The following is a 17,556-nucleotide window of genomic DNA, read 5'->3' as shown; positions in this document are numbered from 1 at the left end:
TTAGAAACCCCACATTTTATGCCTGTATTTCCTGTCAACCATGAGGATAGTTAAGTGCAATTTCTTATTTTAAGACTATTTCACTGGGTTAGAAACTTAGAATTCCCTTGCTTTGAAACTTTGTCATATTGCTTTTGATGCTGAGGGAGTGTAGGGCCTGCTATTTAGGGTAATACATGTCAAATTTGTGCTTTTTTAATTGGTTTATTTATTTATTTTTTGTCCTCTAATATAGTGCTGAGTCTTAATCCTTTGTGATTAAATGATACTGAATAAGTTTGTAGAAGCTTTCAGCATAGAGTGGATGCCTAAGGATGACTGTTTCAAACTATTGGTGTCTGTCCCAAGAGCCAGTACACTCGTGCAGCTTCAAATGTGGTACAAATAACCAAATGGAAAATCATAGCTCTCTCAGAGGGATGGAAGTTGTGAAGACATTTCATTTAACTCTATAAATGCCAGAACCTCTCTCGACCTTTGTATGTGTGCACATTTTTATTAGCGTAGCTGACTAGTGCTTTATGTAATGTTTTGTAAGTCATGTTAGCAGGCTAGATCAGGGAATTCATTAAGCAGTTACATCATTCCATCTAATATCTTTCAGGTAACATGTCCCGGAGTGGTGCTGAAAGACAAGGAGGACATCTATCTTAGCATCTGTGTGTTTGGCCAATACAAAAAGACACAATGTGTCCCAGCCATTTTCCCACTGGTCTTCAATGCCAGAATGGTGTTTGAAAGGGTGAGTTCAAATCTCTCATCAAAATTAACAAGCAAAAGTGAAAGTGGCTCCAAATTTTGAATAAAATCTCACAACACGAATTAGTATTGCTGTCTATGTAGTTTGATTTAATTTTCAAAAGGAGATTTGTAACATAAATCTGGAAGCTTGAAAATAAATATGTATTATATTGTACATTGAATCAGTTGCCTCTTTTTCATGATGGGTCATTTTATGTCTAAAATTGTCATAGTGAGCTTTATGAAAATAAACCATCTTGAATTCTAAATAATCATTTTCATAAAAAAGAGGGAGGAGATGTTAACAGGTAAGAATAGGTCGTATTTTACTTATGGCTGTCTTGTACTTTTTTCTGTAACTCTCTTTTCTTTTTTCTCCCCTAAAACTGCTGCTTTTGGTTAATTATTACCAAACATATTTCTCACTTTTAAAATTTCCTTTCCTTCTCTACTTTCCTTCCTGCCTCCCTGCCTGCCTCCCACCCTCCTTCCTTCCCTCTTTCCTTCTCTCCATCCCTTCTTCCTTTTCTCCACAAATAATTACCCACTACCTGCTCTGTTCCGTGCACTTTTCTAGGAACTGAGTAGACCAACATCTTCCCCTCTTGGAGCTTTCATTGTAATAGAAGAAACAGACAATAATCAAGTAAACACATGAATAATATAATTTTAGATCGTGATAAAGTGTCTTGAAGAGAATAAAGGGAGGGTAAGGGGACAGAAAGGGACTGACGATTAGGGTGATTGTCTGTTTTAATGAGTGCTTAGAGAAGGCGATAAACATTTAAGCTGAGCCTGAATTATCAGTCATTCAAAAGTCTAAGGGAAAAACTAGGTAGAGGAATAACAATTGTAAAGGCGTGTTGTTGGGAATGAGCTTGAATAATGGGAGGAACATCAAGAAGGCCAGTATGACCATGGTAACAAAACAGGGAAGAACGCCAGCAGATGAAGTGGAGGAGGGAGACCGAGCCAGCTGTAATGTTTGTTTGTTTGTAAAGTCTTCCGTAGTGACCTTGGGAAGTTGAGAGGAAGTGACAGTTCTCAGTAACGTCAAAAGTTTATTTGGTTGGGAAAGGAATATTTTGGGAATAAGAGGGAAAACACAGGGACTGTTTCATATTTAAGTTCTTTTCACTTCCTGTTCTCCCTTCTCCCACTCGCTATAGGTGTTCCCTGAAGCAGTAGACCCTGGAGATGTGGTTGCCCAGCTTGAATGTAAGTTTTTAACTTTTAGTTTCTGATTCTAAGACATTTTATAATTGTGCTTTTTAATCCTGGGTTAGATAAAAGTTTAAAAGGGTCTAATAAGAACTTTTCAAGTCTTGAACATTTTTGGTACTTTTTAGAATTTCAGAATATATCTGGAAATAAAAAAAAAAAATACATGTGCTACAGAGAGGCTGGGGAGTTTTTATTTTTCTGTGTTTAGTCTGTGGAAAACAAAAAAACGTATTCGAACTTTTTATTGATTTAGATAATAGGGTGTTTATGATGTAAGGATAGAGATTCATAGTAGGTGGGACTGCCCTGCAGGCAAAACTATGTCTTTACCTTCACTGCATTGCAAATTATGAGTGTAAATAATAGAAGATTGACATAATGGTAGCTTAAAATATATGTGCTTTTGCATTTTGTATTACATTTAATGTTAATAAATTATTTGAAAGACATTTGCAAGGCTGTGGATAACAGTAAGTTCTTCAAAGTACTAGGAATCAACTATAAAAAGGTACAACTATGTTTGAGAGCAACAGTGCACAGGTAAACACTTGGGAATAAATTATTCGAGCTCTGGGCATGACAGTAAAAGCTTTGTTATTTATCCTTGTAGTTAGAAAAAGATCACCGGATTGGTCTAATAGGTAACCGGATCAGAAGGTCAACGGTGTTGGGCACCATTGATGTCACCTGTCTCCTCCACTCCTTATTCCCTCCTCACCGCATTGGGACACGAGCGGTGAAGGAACATGAAACCTGGCACCGTGGTAGAGTCTGGGCACATAGGGAGGAATAGGGCTGGCTCATTGTCTTATATTCAGGGAATTTATGGTCTCGCAACTCTTCTCCAGAGAACTCTTTATAGCCTGTGTCAATGTCTTATTGTTTTTATAGCTATTCTGTCACTTGGTATTCTGTCTTTCACTGTTGCAGACTAGCTAGGTGGCAATTTGGTGCCAGTGGGTATATGACTTTTAATATTTCCTGACCGTCTTAGTATCTGGGAAATTGTGTATCTTAGAAAGTATGAAGATAATTATTTTATTATTCTGAAATTCTTCTGTTAAAAAACACAAGAATTTTTTTTTTCTATTTGATTTGAAATTTTGGGGCTATAAAAAGAGTACTTAGTGGTTATCATTATTTAGAAACGATCTTGCCTTGATTTGTCTGATTCAGTTTTTTCTCTTAGGTCTCTTCTCCCCTTGCTGACATTTCGCTTTTTGGTATCTTTCTGAAATTCATCTTTCTCTGCCCTGTCTTTGAATATTGGTATTCTACTGGCTTCACTTCTCTGATGTCTTTTTACTTAGTGTCTACTCTTTCCTTATATGCTGTCCAAAGACTTGACTTCATGTACTACCTATCTTCTGATGACTTCCACATCAGTCTTTATCCCTGACTTCTCTTGGGAGATTTGAGCTACTTTTTCTTTACTTTTCTTCCCCCCTCAGTTTTGAAATATTGCATTGTCCCTTAACCTTATTAATATGAAAATTTAAAAACACTGACAATGGAGAGGCAGGAATATTGAAGTCCCATATGTCTATTACCCAGCTTCAACAATATTTGACATATTGCCAATCTCATTACTTGTTCACTCTGCCACTTAAAAAAAATTGTTGGAATATTTAAAAGTAAATTCTGTACATTCATCATTTCACTGCAAATACTAGTCATGCCAGAGTGTATATACACATATATGGTCATATATGGTCTTTGTCAATTAGAGGTCATGCCAGAGTGATAGTTACACACACACACACACACACACACACACACACACCATATTTCCCTGAAAATAAGACCTAGCAATCAGCTTTAATGCGTCTTTTGAAGTAAAAATTAATATAAGACCCGGTGTTATATAAGATCCGATCTTATATTGTATTATATAAGGCCCGGTCTTATAGTAAAATAAGATCGGGTCTTATGTTAATTTTTGCTCCAAAAGACACATTAGAGCTGATTGTCCGGCTAGGTCTTATTTTTGGGGAAACATGGTGTGTGTGTGTGTGTGTGCTGGTATCATGCCTAACACAATTAATAATAAGTCCTTAATTCCTTAATAACATCAAATATGTAGTCGTCATGTAGATTTCCCCAGTTGTCACCAAAATGTGTTTTTGTAGTTGGTTTGCTGAAATCAGGATCAAGTCAAGGTGTGGGTCATACATCCTGTATGGCTGTTTAGCGCTTAAGCTTTTTTCTGTGATAGTGTCCCTCACTTTTTAGTTTTAAATGCTGTGAATTAGAAAAACCAGGTCCTTTAGAATGTCCTACAGGGTACATTTGACGAATTGCTTTCCTTTAAGTGCTGGTTAGCTTTTTAATCACTTGTATACAAATTGAAAATAGATCCAGAGGTTTGATTAGATTCGGGCTTATTTTATTTTTTGGAAAGAATCGTTCATAGTTGGTGCTGTGTACTTATTATTGCATCAAAGCAAGTGTCACAGAATGTCTGATTGTCTTAAGTTTCATTAAACTTAGTGATGTTAAGACTGATTGTTTGGCTCTAGGTAGTGTCAGCCTGATTCCTCTTTTATGAAGCTCCTCATCAGCCTTTTGTTTAATAGCTTTGGCATCCGTTGACATCCATCTTTCCCTTGGGGGTTACAAAATGTGATTCCCCCCCTAATATTGTCATTCTTTCTGTATTTGTTAGCTGGAATTCTTTTATAAAAGAAATTTTCCTTGTGAGAAAGTGGGTTACCCTGAAATACAGTCCTTACAGGAAAGCATAATTCTCTCCTTTCCTTATTTTAACTGCTTTAGTGAGGTATAGTTTACATCTCACAAAATTCATCCATGGTAATTGTAATTGAATTATTTCTAGAAAGTTTAAACAGTTTTGAACAATCATCGCAATCCGGTTTAGAATATTTCCATCACTCCAGATTTCCTGATGTGTATTTGCAGTCATTCCCTTTGCCCACTTCAGTCCCCAGCAACCACTTATTTTTTTTCGGTCTCTATATATTTGTCTTTTCTAGAAATTTCATATAACTGGATTAATATAATATGTGTTTTTTTGTGTTTGGCCTCTTTCACGTAGAATAATGTATTTAAAGTTTATCCATGTTGTTCTATGCATTAGTAGTTCATTCCTTTTTATTGATGAATAATATTAATCCATTTTATGGAACTTTTTTTCCCTTCCAAAAACTCCAAAACATTTCTGAGAGAAATTAAAGAATTTAAAGAAATTTTTAAAAACTGCAATGACATACCATGTTCATAGATCAGAGATTTTTGAAGGCAGTTTGCCCAAATTTTATCTTTAGATTTAACACTGTTTCTATTTTATGGACATTTGGATGGACATTAGAAATGTTTCTAGTTTTTGGCTATTATAAACAATTTTCTATGATGTGGCTATATGCTGGGTTGTATGCTAAGTATATGTTTCACTTTTTGAGAAACTCTCGACCTGTTTTCCAAAGTTACTGTACCATTTTCACTCCCACCAGCAATAAATGACAGTTCAGATTTTTCCACATCATCCCCAAGTCTTTTAGAATATAGCCATTTTGGTGGGTGTTTAGTGCTATCTCATACTTCAATAATGACTAATGATGTTGAGCATCTTTGCAAGTGTTCATTAAGTATTTATATATCTTTTCTTATAAAATGCTTATTCAAATCTTGTGCCCATTTTTTAATTGGGTGGTTTGTCTTATTGAGTTGTAAGGTTTTATTCTTTTTTAAAAAGAATATTCCAGATGTAAGTCCTTTATCAGATCACTCGTATGATTTGTAAATATTTTTCTCAGTCTGTGGCTCGTCTTTTCATTCTCTTAATGGTGTCTGCTGAAGAACAAAAGTTATGAAGGCCAGCGTATCTTTTTTCTTTTATGGATCATGTTTTTGGTGTCATATCTATGAAATCTTTGTTTAACCCAAGGTCACAAAAATTTTCTCCTACTTTTCTTCTAGAAATGTTATAGTTTTATTCCTTACATTTACACCTATGATCAATTTTGAGTTAATTTTTGTGTATGGTGAGTGGTAACGGTCCAGTTCTCCCTTCTCACTCTCCTGTCTTCTTCTCTCTCTCCCTCTCTCTCCCCACCCCCTTCCCCCTACCCCCTCTCTCCTCCTTATCTCCTCCTCTCCCTGTCTCTCCCTCTGTCTCTTTGGTTATACAGTTTCCCCAGCATCATTTACTAAAGAAAGTATCCTTTCCTCTATTGAATTGCCTTTGCACCTTTATTTAAAACCAATGGACGATAAATATGAGGGTTACTTCAGGACTCTCAAGTCTGTTCATTCATCTGTGTGGCTATCCTTATGTCAATACCACTGTCTTGATTACTGTAGCTTTATAGTAAGTTTTGAAATTGGGTTAACTTCTTCAGCTTTGTTTTTGGCTGTTTGTAGGTTCTTTGCATTCTATATAAATTTTAGAGTCAGCTTGTCAATTTCTACATAAAAGCTGGCTGGAAGTTTGATATGAAGAATATTGAAAAGGAATAGTGTTGGTAGAAATAATGTTAAATCTAGAGATAAGTTTTTGGAGAACAGCCTTCATAAACTCTTCATAAATTGTCAAATCTCTGATCTATGAATATGGTGTGTTTGTCCCTTTTTTGTTTGTTTGTTTGTTTGTTTTTTTGGCTGATAGTTAATTTCTCCGAGCAGTGTTTTGGAGTTTTCAGTATACAGGTTATACATTTATTTTGTTACATTTATTTGTGTTTTATTATTTGATACTATCATTAATAGAATTGTTTTTTAAATTTCATTTTTGAATTCTTATTTGCTATTCTATAGAAATAAAATTGATTTTACATATTTATCTTGAACTTTAAACCTGCTAAATTTGTTTTTAGTTCAAGTAGGGATTTTTGTTATTGTTGATATTTTATAGATTAATTTTTATATACAAAGTTATATAGTCTGAGAATAAAGGCAGTTTTGCTTTTTCCTTTCTAATCTGCATGCCTTTAATTTTTTTCTTACCTTATTGCCCTGGCTCGAACCTCCAATGTTGAAAAGAAGTGGTGAAAGCAAACATTCTTGACTTGTTTCTGATTTTAGGGAGAAAACATTCTTTATATTAAATATGACGTTAGCTGTAGTTTTTATTGTAAATGCTCTTTATCAGGAGATCTTCTATTAATAGAAGATGAAACGATCTGTTCCTCACTGGGTGAGAGTTTTTATCATGCATGGGTATTAGACTTTGTCATACGCTTTTTCTGTATTAAGATGATCATGCATTTTTCTTCTTTATTAATATGATTTATTACATTATGGTTTTTCCAGTATTCAGTATTCAGTATTCAACCAACCTTTCACTCCTGGCATAAATCCTAGTTGGGCATGGTATATAATCCTTCTTATATTTTCCTGGATTCATTTTGCTAACATTTTGTTAATGATTTTTGTGTCTATGAGGAACATTGATTTGTAGTTAGTAGTTTTTTTGTCTTGCTCTGTTATCAGAGTAATACTGGCCTCACAGAATGAATTGAGAAATGTTCCTTCTTTCTCTATTTCCTGGAAGAATTTGTATAGGGTTGATATTATTTCATCTTTAAATATTTGTTAGAATTCATCAGTGAAGCCATCTGGACCTGTGGTTTTTCTTTGGCGGGATGGGGGGAATGTGTGGATGAAGGTTTTAAACTTACTATATCTAACTCTTGAGATATATATATATATATATAAAATTTTTTTTCTTCTTCTTGAGTTAACTCTGGTATTTGTCTCTTTCTAGAAATGTGTCCATTTCATCTGAGATGTCTACTTTATTTGCTTAAAGTTATTCTTACTTTCCCCTTATGATCCTTTTGATTTTTGTAGATTTAGTAGTGATGTCCCTTCTTTCATTCCTGACTTTGGTAATTTGTGTTTTCTCTTTTTTTCTTGGATGGTTGGCCTGAAAGTTTATCAAATTTGTTGATATTTTTGAATAACCAATTTTTTACTTCAATGATTTTTTTCCTATTATTTTCCTCTTTTCTATTTCATTGGCTTTTTTCACTTTGATCTTTATTATTCCTTTCTTCTACTTACTTGGTGTGTGATGTGTTCTTTCTTTTCTAGCAACTTGAGATGGAAGCTTAGATGATTGATTTTAGATATTTCTGCTTTTCTAATATAAATATTTAAAGCTATAAATTTCTCTTCCATACAGTTTTTGCTGTATTTCTTACATTTTGATGTTATATTTTGTTTTCATTAAAAATATTGTCTAATTCTTTGTGCATGGTTACTTCTTTGATCTTTGGGTTCTTTTGAAATATATTCTTTTATTTCACAGTACTTTGGGATTTCTCATATTTCTTTCTAATGTTGATTTCTAATTTAATTCTGCTGTGGTGAGAGAACATAATTTGTAGGATTTCAATCCTTTTATATTTACTGAGACTTGTTTATGGTCTATCCGAAGATCTATCCATGAGAATATTCCAAGTACACTTAAAAAGAATGAGTATTTTGCTATTGTTGGTTGAATTTATTCTGTATCAATCTATTTCTATCACTTAGGTCAAGTTGATCGATAATGTTCAAGTCTTCTGTATTATTGCTGACTGTATTTCTCGAGGGCTAGAGGAGGTCTGTTTGTTTTATCAATTACTGAGAGAAGAGCATTTGAACATTCAACTATAATTATTGAATTTTCTATTCTTTCCTTTATATCAGTTTTTTTGCTTCACATAATGTGCTGGTTGTTGATTTATTGCCCCTCAGTTCCAATTCAATGTTCTTGCCTGATCTATGGAAATTGGTCTGGGCCCTTTAAATATTTTTTTTCTGTCCAGCTGGCACTGAAGCTTTGTGTAGCGGAGGGCCCTGGAGTAACATTGTAGAGGGAAAGAGTTTTGCTTCCAGATGTAGTGTGCTTGCTTGGCAAGCTCCTGCGTTGTACCAGGTTTTTTCCAGGAGCAGACTTCTGTAGCCTTGCAGCCTCTCCGGTGCCCAGATATTATAGGACATGGCGGCCAATAGCAGCTTCCCTTAAAAATCCCCGTTTGGGTGGTTTTGTAGTGAAGTGCCTCTGGTGATTCACCTCCCTAGAGGGATGAATCCTGAATTTCCAGTCAGTCCTACTGGCATGGCAGTCGAGCAACTTTTCTCTTTCAGTGCATCGAGGCTGTCCTCTCGCTAACAAGTTCTGGGTCTTAGCACTGGGGAGGGTAGCCGGGGGAGAGCTCTTGCTCGGATGCTCTGTCTGAGGCCTAGGGCTAGTGGCGCTTCTTCTGTCAGCTGTTCCTCTGTCCTTTAAGTTCTCTGTCCAGCTTCCGAGGTGATCCCTCATTACGTTAACCCCCATGGTAGTTAATAGTTCTTTACATTACACTTTCCCTGTGTGGTTTCTCATTCTTAATTGGACCCAGACTGACATATTTATTTTGAGGTTCTGTTTTTATTGCTTATACATTTATAATTGCTACATCTGGACCTCATTTATGGTATGAAATTCATGGTAGCAAAGTTACAGCAGTTTCAGGCCTCACATCTTCCTCCCATGTTCTTAAGAATAAGAGGCCTGTGTTCCATAATTTTCATCAGGTCTTGAGGATTATTCTAATCACAATAGGATGGGGGGTGTAGTATGCTGTTGGCTTAGCTGGCATGCGTTCTACCTTTGTTTCGGGTGGTGCGTCAGCTTTGTAAGAACCACGTGGGTCTCGAATAGAAGGGGGACGGAGGGGGATTGGCTGCTGTGGAGCTGCCTCATAGGTGTCCCTGCAGTGAGCCTCCAGAGTCCTGCGCCTTCAAGCATAGAGTGATGGCAGAAACAGTAGAAACAACCCTTTTAAATAGAATATAAAATTGAACCCAAAGAAGTAAAGCAGGCTTTATGTCAACGGAAACAAACAGAAAGTGTTCCAAGGAAGGAAACACTGGATCAATGTGGACCTTTCCAGAATTTCCACCTACCTATTCTACTGCTAGGAATTGTGAGTCATATATATAATTTTCCATTGCGTAACATACAAAACCAATGCATGCTTGTCTGTCTGTCTAAAATCTAAAATTCATTAATTAAGAATATGTTATCTAAAAGCAAACCAAGCATGGTCCACATGCTCAAGGAGGTTCTAGGACCCCCTTAGCCAGACAGTCTGAGAAATGGTCAGATCCTTGAGTAACCTCAGCTTAAGTGCTTAGAACAGTCCTTGACACACAGTAAACATTTAATGTCCCTTGTTTATTATAATTGGTGATGTGCTGTTACTATTGTTATTATTGGAGAATTTACTGGTTCCGTTTTATACCTGTAAGGGAACTCCCTGCGAACCATTTTTAGGCAAGACAGAGAATGAAAATTTTTACTAATTACGTTGACAAACTGGATTTTCATTCTTTCTCACTGAAGGGTCACAGATTCTTTTCCACCCACATACACATACACAGGCAAACTCAAAATCTCTCTCTCTCTCTCTCTCTATCTCTCTCTCTCTCTCTCTCTCTCTCTCTTTCACACACACACACACACACACACGCACACACAGAGTATTCTGCCTGAAAACCTGTTCATACAGATAAACATATGCTTGCTCCCTCCTTTCCAGTCACGATTCAAATTTGTCATAATAAGAAGGCTTTTCTCACCAGTATTATCTTAAATAGCATCACCTTTTGGTCAATATTTCAATCTGTATCCCATTATCTTTAGAGTTGTTATATCTTCTACACCAGGATATTTTCAGGGTAAAAGAGTACGCTTTCAATATTTCCACCAAGACAACCGGTGTAAGAAGGTACTGCTCAGGGCAAATAGTGATAAATGTTCCTCCTGTTTTTCTTCCTAGAGCTGATATGTTATTTATTTTTTGTTTTCTCTCTCATTAGAATGACAGGTGTTTTTTTTTTTTTTTTTTTTGCATTTCTTTTTTTATTTTATTTTATTAGTTTCAGGTGTACAAAACAATGTAATACTTAGATATTTACACCCCTCACAAAGTGATAACCCCTCCTCCCCAGTCTACTACCCCTCTGACATCGTATGTAGCTGTTACAATTCCATTGACTCTTCCCTGTGCTGTACTCTATATCCTGTGAATATATATATGGTTATTTAATGTCGACACTCAGTATTATTCAGCTTCAGCGTCAGGGATATAGCACAGTGGTCAGACATCTACACAGTCCATGAAGTGGTCTCCCTAATAAGACAGGTGCCCATCTGACCCCCTACAAAATCTTTACAACATTATTGATTATATTCCTCAAACTGTAGTTCATATCCCCATGGCTATATTGTGGCTACTAATTTGTACTTTCTAATCCCTTTACCTTCTCCCCTATCACCACCCCCCTCCCATCTAGCAACCCTCAGGTGTGTTTTTTTTCCCCTATATCTCTGAGTCTATTTCTGTTTTATTTGTTCATTTATTCTGTTCTTTAGATTTCACATATAAGTGAGATCATATGGCATTTGTCTTTCTCAGTCTGACTTATTTCACTTAGCATAACATTCTCTGGGTCCATCCGTGTCATTGCAAATGGTAATGTTTCATTCTTTATGGCCAAGTAATACTCCATTGTATAAAAATACCACAGTTTCTTTATCCAGTTGTCTATCGATGGGCATTTCAGTTGTTTCCATATCTTGGCTATTGTGAATAGTGCTGCAATAAACATAGGGTGCATATATTTTTTTGAATTACTGTTTTCGATTTCTTTGGATAGATACCCAGGAGTGGAATTAGAATGACAGTTTTATAAGAGCAAAGACTTTTCCTGTTTTATTCGCTTTATCTCTAGTGCATATGGCAATATATACTAGAAAAACTGAAAATATTTGATATCCAGGGAGTTAAATAAAATATAAAATATTGTAATAACTATCTTATTATTTTTATGAGTGTTGGAACTATCCTATTGAGAGATACCTATTCGCAGTGTTATAATACTTCGATTAGGAAATATATTTTGTATTTGAAAATGTACAACGTAATAGCTTCTATGGCTTCATACCCTTCAACACTGGGATAAAAAGAAGATATGATCTTTATTTATATTGCAGTAGATTATTATGTGTCCCTATTGCTTTCTCTTGCCTCTAGGGAAAAATAGCAGCTTCATTAGAGCCCCTGCTTTTCAGCTTCTGGGAATTAGTGCTTACCTTGTGTTTGGGGTATTTAAAATGTTTTCAGGTAAAGATTTGAAGGCTGAGAATAAATCCTCAAAGTCTGTGCATGAGAATATCTTTGCCTGGATCCTCAGAAGAGCTTGTAGGACTGACTCAGGATGCATATTTTAAATCCACAACGGCAAATGCCTTCCAACCATTCACCTTTGTAGTTAGGGCAGGTAAATGGGCATTTAGAGGATGATAGCAATTGTTCTGGCTGGTACAGAGGATTAACAGCATTCTGGCACTTTCTCAAGGTATTTATTGTAGGTTTTGATTTGCTATATGTGCAAGGATTTCTGGAGTGTTGCAGTGCATTTACTTGTAACTCACATTAAAAGTACATGTGAAAACAAAAATTTTCACAGAGGAAGGAGGAAAATTGTAATTATTTAGTTATAAGATGAAGGGCAACTATAAAATGAGGTTCATTACACTACATGTTCCAGTAGCTGTAATTTACATTAACTTAGTATTTGATTTCCAACAGCATTAGTTCTCTATTAAGCTTTTCCTTTAACAATGTAAGGTCTTTATTCCTGAAGTATTTTTGCCAAAATATAGTTTTTTAAATATAAAGGAATGAAAAGTTGTTTATAGAAACTAGGAAATAGTTTTTCTCCGAAGAAATTAATCTGTATTCTTACGGTAAAATATGAACTGAACAAACCCAAGCAATTACTTTTCAGGCCTTTTCTTTACAGCTGAGGAGTTTCAGTAACAATGTGGTCTATGTAGTTTATTTCATTACTTCACTTTGTGTGGCAGGTACTCACTTTGTCAGTGGTAGATTTAGAAGGTGTAGAGTATTTTGACAGAAATCTTAAATTTGTTTTCTATTTAAACCCTTTGTTTTTAAACTTTGTATTCCTGAGACCGTTGATACTTCTAAGACCATTGCTACCTTTAGCAAACTTGTTGAAATTAAATGTAAATGCTAATGTCTTAACCTTTTTAAACTTGTTTTTTAATTATATTGAAGTACTATTTTTAACTGGTGATAGAATTATGTTATTTTTCTTTATATCAGTGTTATATATATAGTCTACAAAGCTTATTACAGAAAACATCATTCCTATAACATCCCTCTCCTTCATCATTTCCTACTCCCCTAGGGACTATTTTTCATTAAAAAACTTTTTTTTCTTTGTTCTCACCTTCATAGCGCTAACATACTTATATTACATTCGAAACATTTTGATTTTCAATTTTAGATATTATCTCTACTTTCCCTTATGGAAAATGAGGATTTAAATACTTTTCATACATTCTTTGCTTGCCCTCAGAACATATCCATGCCCGTTTTCTGTGTTTTTCTCCTCTTACTACAGTTATATTGAAATTTTGATTTATATTTTTATGACCATGTTAAAAGTTTTTATAGCTGAACCATGTATATATATATATAGCTGAACACACACACACACACACACACACACACACACACAGACACAGACACACACACACACACACACATATGTTACTTTTCCTGCAAGAATTTTGTTTTCGCTTGAATTAATAATTTTCTCTCCTTTGCCTAGTTTTATAGTTTATTGTAGTTTTCACTTAACCCCAATTCTCCCTAAAGCATTTAAATCGTTTTCTGAAAGTTTAATGTTTTTCACTTATAAATCATTTGTGGTTTTTTGTTTGTTTGTTTGTTTTCTGTTTTTGTTTGCTTAGATGCCTGAAATATTTTTGAAGCCTAGTAATTTTACTAGACTATGTCCCAAAGTTGTTGTTTTTTTAATGGTATTCTTAGGTACAGTGTGTTCTCTTTCATTTGTAGTTTCTAATCTTTTTTCATTTCTGCCACATTTCCAGAACTGTACTATTTAATATTTTCTTCCTTTGCCATTGGGCTCTACTATTTTAGTATGTTAGATCTTTTTTGCCTGTTTAGTATTTGTCATTTTCTCTCATAGTTTAAAATCTTTTTTTGTTTATTTTTTTAAATCCCCCTTTATTCTTTTAAGGTATTATCTGTTGTGTTTATTTGCTTTTGTTTTAGTTTAATATTCATTTTTGATATGACTTCCTCTATTTCCATTTCTTTCCTAAGTTATACCATCTCACTTTTGTGTTTTCCTAAATTAAGTTTATGTAGTTCCTCAGTATCTTGTAGTATTTTATTAATTTTCAAATAGTAAATCATAGATTTGGTCTATTTCGCAAACATCTGTTTTGAAAGCATTAGTTTGATGTTACTGATAGACTCTCATGAACTTCAGATTGGTGCCAACACAAGTTGCTTCTCAGTGCCACCTGTCAGTCTCTTTACTTCTTGGAGAACTCTCTCTCTAACTTCTCATTAGCTATAGGTGTTCTAAGCATCGTCATTTCTCATATGTGTCTCTTGTTTACACTCCAACATTCTTAAGATGAATAGATGCCTCTACTTCCTACTTCACTGACCAAAATTCAGGCCATAGTAGTGATATGTCTCAGTTTACTGCAGCCTTGTCTTAAAAGTCACCTATGTCATTACCCATTCTTACCTTCTTTCTCCTGGTCTGAGAGGATGAGGTTTCTCTGTTCTGCTCAAAGTTATTCTGTCTACTTACCCCTTTACCCATCTCCTCATGCCATTTCTCATTTCTTGGTCATTCGATTTCCTTTTTTTCCTCCTGTGTCTTCAATTTCTCTCCTTGCCAACCCTCACCCTATGTAAACATGTTGCCCATTCTCATCTTACAAAGAAATATTCCCTATGTTCATCCTTGCCCCCATCTAGCTAGCCTTTGTCCTATCTCTTTATTCTACTCCTCGTTCAAAATACAACTTCGTCACCTCACATTTATTTTGTAAGTCACTGCTTCCTAGTTGCAGTGGAGTTGTTAAAGAAAACAGTGCACGTTTGGAAGACAATTAGTTGTAGCTGAGCGCGAATCTCAGCACAGGAACTTATTATCTTTGGTAACCTTAACGTTTAGTCTCTGTTTTTTATCTGTAAAGTGGAGACAAGTAAACAGTTAACAGGAGTGGGCTGTGAGCTGGCAAGATGGGAAAGGCAAAGAGTTAACAGGAGGGAGGTTAAACACCAACCGCTTGGCTCTAACTCCCCTGGCCAGCACTACACCTGCAAGCTGACAAGCACCTTACATCCATCATAGGTGAGAACAGAACAGTTCCCAGTTGCAATGGCAACCCCTTGCACACTAACAAACACCCATCATAGATGGAAACAGGACAGTTCCCAGGAGAAGACCATTGTAATGGCAGCCCCCCTGCAAGCTGACAAGCAATCTACTTCCTGCTTAGAAAAATATAGAACCTCAGCACTCCTCATCGGTGCAGCTGTCCCTATTGGGCCCTGCCCTGGCAAACTTCTGCCGGTATCATTTTCTTACCCCCCTGTCTCCACAGCTCTCCCTCTCAAACTGCACTGGCAAAACTTCTGCCGGTTACCTTCAGTAAATCGGTTACTCTTGTAGAGTCTCATAAATGCTTTTACATTCTGCTAATGGCCAGGGGTTAATTCTACACCAAGACAATACCTTGTTAGGGTTTTTTTGGGAATTTGTGTGAAGCTTATAGGAGCTCAGTCCTGACACACAAAAGATATTCTCTGAATGTTAGTAAATAATATTGTTTTGACTACCCATGCTCTTTTTTTAATGTATTTTTTAGTGTGTAATCATGTTTTTCAAAGAGCTGAGGTTCCAGAATAAGTGACCTCAGGAAAAACACAGTGTTAATTTGTATAGAAAGTGTGACACTGAGTTTATCCTAAGTTTGTTTAATTTGTTTGATTTCTGATTAAATTTTAGTTTATGTTCAGATATTTTCTGAAAGACAGGGCCTTACTCTGTGATCAGGTATTATAATTATTGTCTGTGCAGAAGATCAAGTTTCTTAAAAGTCTATTTTTTTCCCCAGTACCATCTTTAACATCAGTCCTTTTCTTTTCTTGCATTTATTTGTAATGGGATGGGAAACAGCATGATGTAGTCATGGAGTATGTGTGATGCAAGGGCGATAGGAAAGTTTTCTTAAGCAGAAGCTCCTTTTCCTCTGGCCTATGATAAGGACTAAAATTTGTGTTTTTTTTTAAACTTTCTGATTGCCTGTGCAGACTCAGCCGCTATGAGAGAACACAGAGTATTCAGAAATGAATGCAATACTCTATGTTCAAAGGAGTTTCCATTTTAGTAAAAGAAGAATCAGACATGTAAATAAATAACCAAAACCCTTGCATGAGTGTACTAGATTTGAGGAGGTCAGAGAGCTGTTGGATGAGGCATTCACATGGAAGCTGCCATTGCTCAAAATTACGGCAAGTCTTAGGTTTGAGGGGGAGGTAGGCCTGTTTTATCTTCAGTTAAAAAGTGGTGGGGACTTGGAGGTTAAGAGATGGTGGTGAGGAAGCGGATGAACAGTTGTCGAAATGAGATGCCATGAGACTAAAAGGAAGCGATTAACTTCTTGGTAAGAGCCTGTTGCTTCTATTAGCCTCTCTTTTAAAAGCTTTATTATTTTTTTTCCAGTTTTATTGAGAACTAATTGACATGTATTTGTATAAGTTTAAGGTGCAGCACGATGGTTTTGACTGACGTAGATTGTGAAATGATTACCACAACAGGTTTAGTTAACATCCAGCGTCTCATATAGATACAATAAAAAGAAAAGAAAAATACTCGTAAATGCCTCCGTGTGATGAGAACTCTTAGGATTTACTCTCTTACAACTGTTTCTCTGTATTATACAGCAGTGTTAATTATAGCCATTATGTTGTAGATCACATCCCTAATACTTATTGATCTTATAACTGGAAGGTATACCTTTTGACTACCTCCCTTCAATTCCTCCACCTCGGGTAACCACAAATATGACTTTTTTTCTGAGTTTGGGGTGTTGTTTTTTAGATTCCACATATAACTGAGATCATACAGCATTTGTCTTTCTCTGTCTGACTTATTTAATGTAGTGTAATGCCTTCAAGTTCCATCCATGTAATTGCAAATAGTAGGATTTCCTCGCTTCTTTTTTGTGGTTGAATAATATTCCTGTGTGTGTGTGTGTGTGTGTGTGTGTGTGTGTGTGTGTGTTAAAATGTATTCTGCTTTGGTGTTTGTATCCTAATATCTTTCTTTAGATAAATTTTCAGACATTAACTTTTTACACATTGCATTTGTCCCTTTCTCATCTGTCCTTTTGCAAATCCAATCACACGTTATTAGACCCTCTTACTCTATCCGTTTTCTCTTGTTTCTATGGTCTCCATCCTTTGGCTTTCTGTGCTTCTCTCAAATATTTACCTTTGTCTTCCAATTCTGTAAACCCTCTTGGGTCATTTGCAATCTTCTGATAAATCTGTCTACGGTGTTTAATTTTTGGTTATTTTTTTGTAAAGTTAAAAATTTTCCATTTGGTTGTTTATAATTATTTCTGGTTTTCTGCTAACATCTTGCATTTTATTTTATTGAGCATATTAAGTATATTTTAAGTCTCAGTCTGATAACTTTTTTTTTTTCTGAATCTCTTATCTGTTTTTATTT

General features: G+C 35.4%; 1 protein-coding gene across 4 annotated transcripts in view; it reads left to right on the top strand.

Moving 5' to 3' along the window:
- SPATA6 (spermatogenesis associated 6) overlaps nt 1-17,556 on the top strand; it is a 99,406-nt gene that overhangs the window by 7,814 nt on the left and 74,036 nt on the right. For all 4 annotated transcript variants that reach the window (XM_019710877.2, XM_019710875.2, XM_019710876.2 and 1 more), the window contains exons 2-3: nt 605-742; nt 1,911-1,959. In XM_019710877.2, coding sequence (XP_019566436.1) covers nt 605-742; nt 1,911-1,959 — 187 coding nt within the window. The remainder of the gene's footprint in view (nt 1-604; nt 743-1,910; nt 1,960-17,556) is intronic.

This window comes from Rhinolophus sinicus, linkage group LG06 (assembly GCF_036562045.2).
Source record: "Rhinolophus sinicus isolate RSC01 linkage group LG06, ASM3656204v1, whole genome shotgun sequence".
Taxonomy (NCBI): Eukaryota; Metazoa; Chordata; class Mammalia; order Chiroptera; family Rhinolophidae; genus Rhinolophus; species Rhinolophus sinicus.
This window is presented reverse-complemented; position numbering and strand designations above follow the sequence as displayed.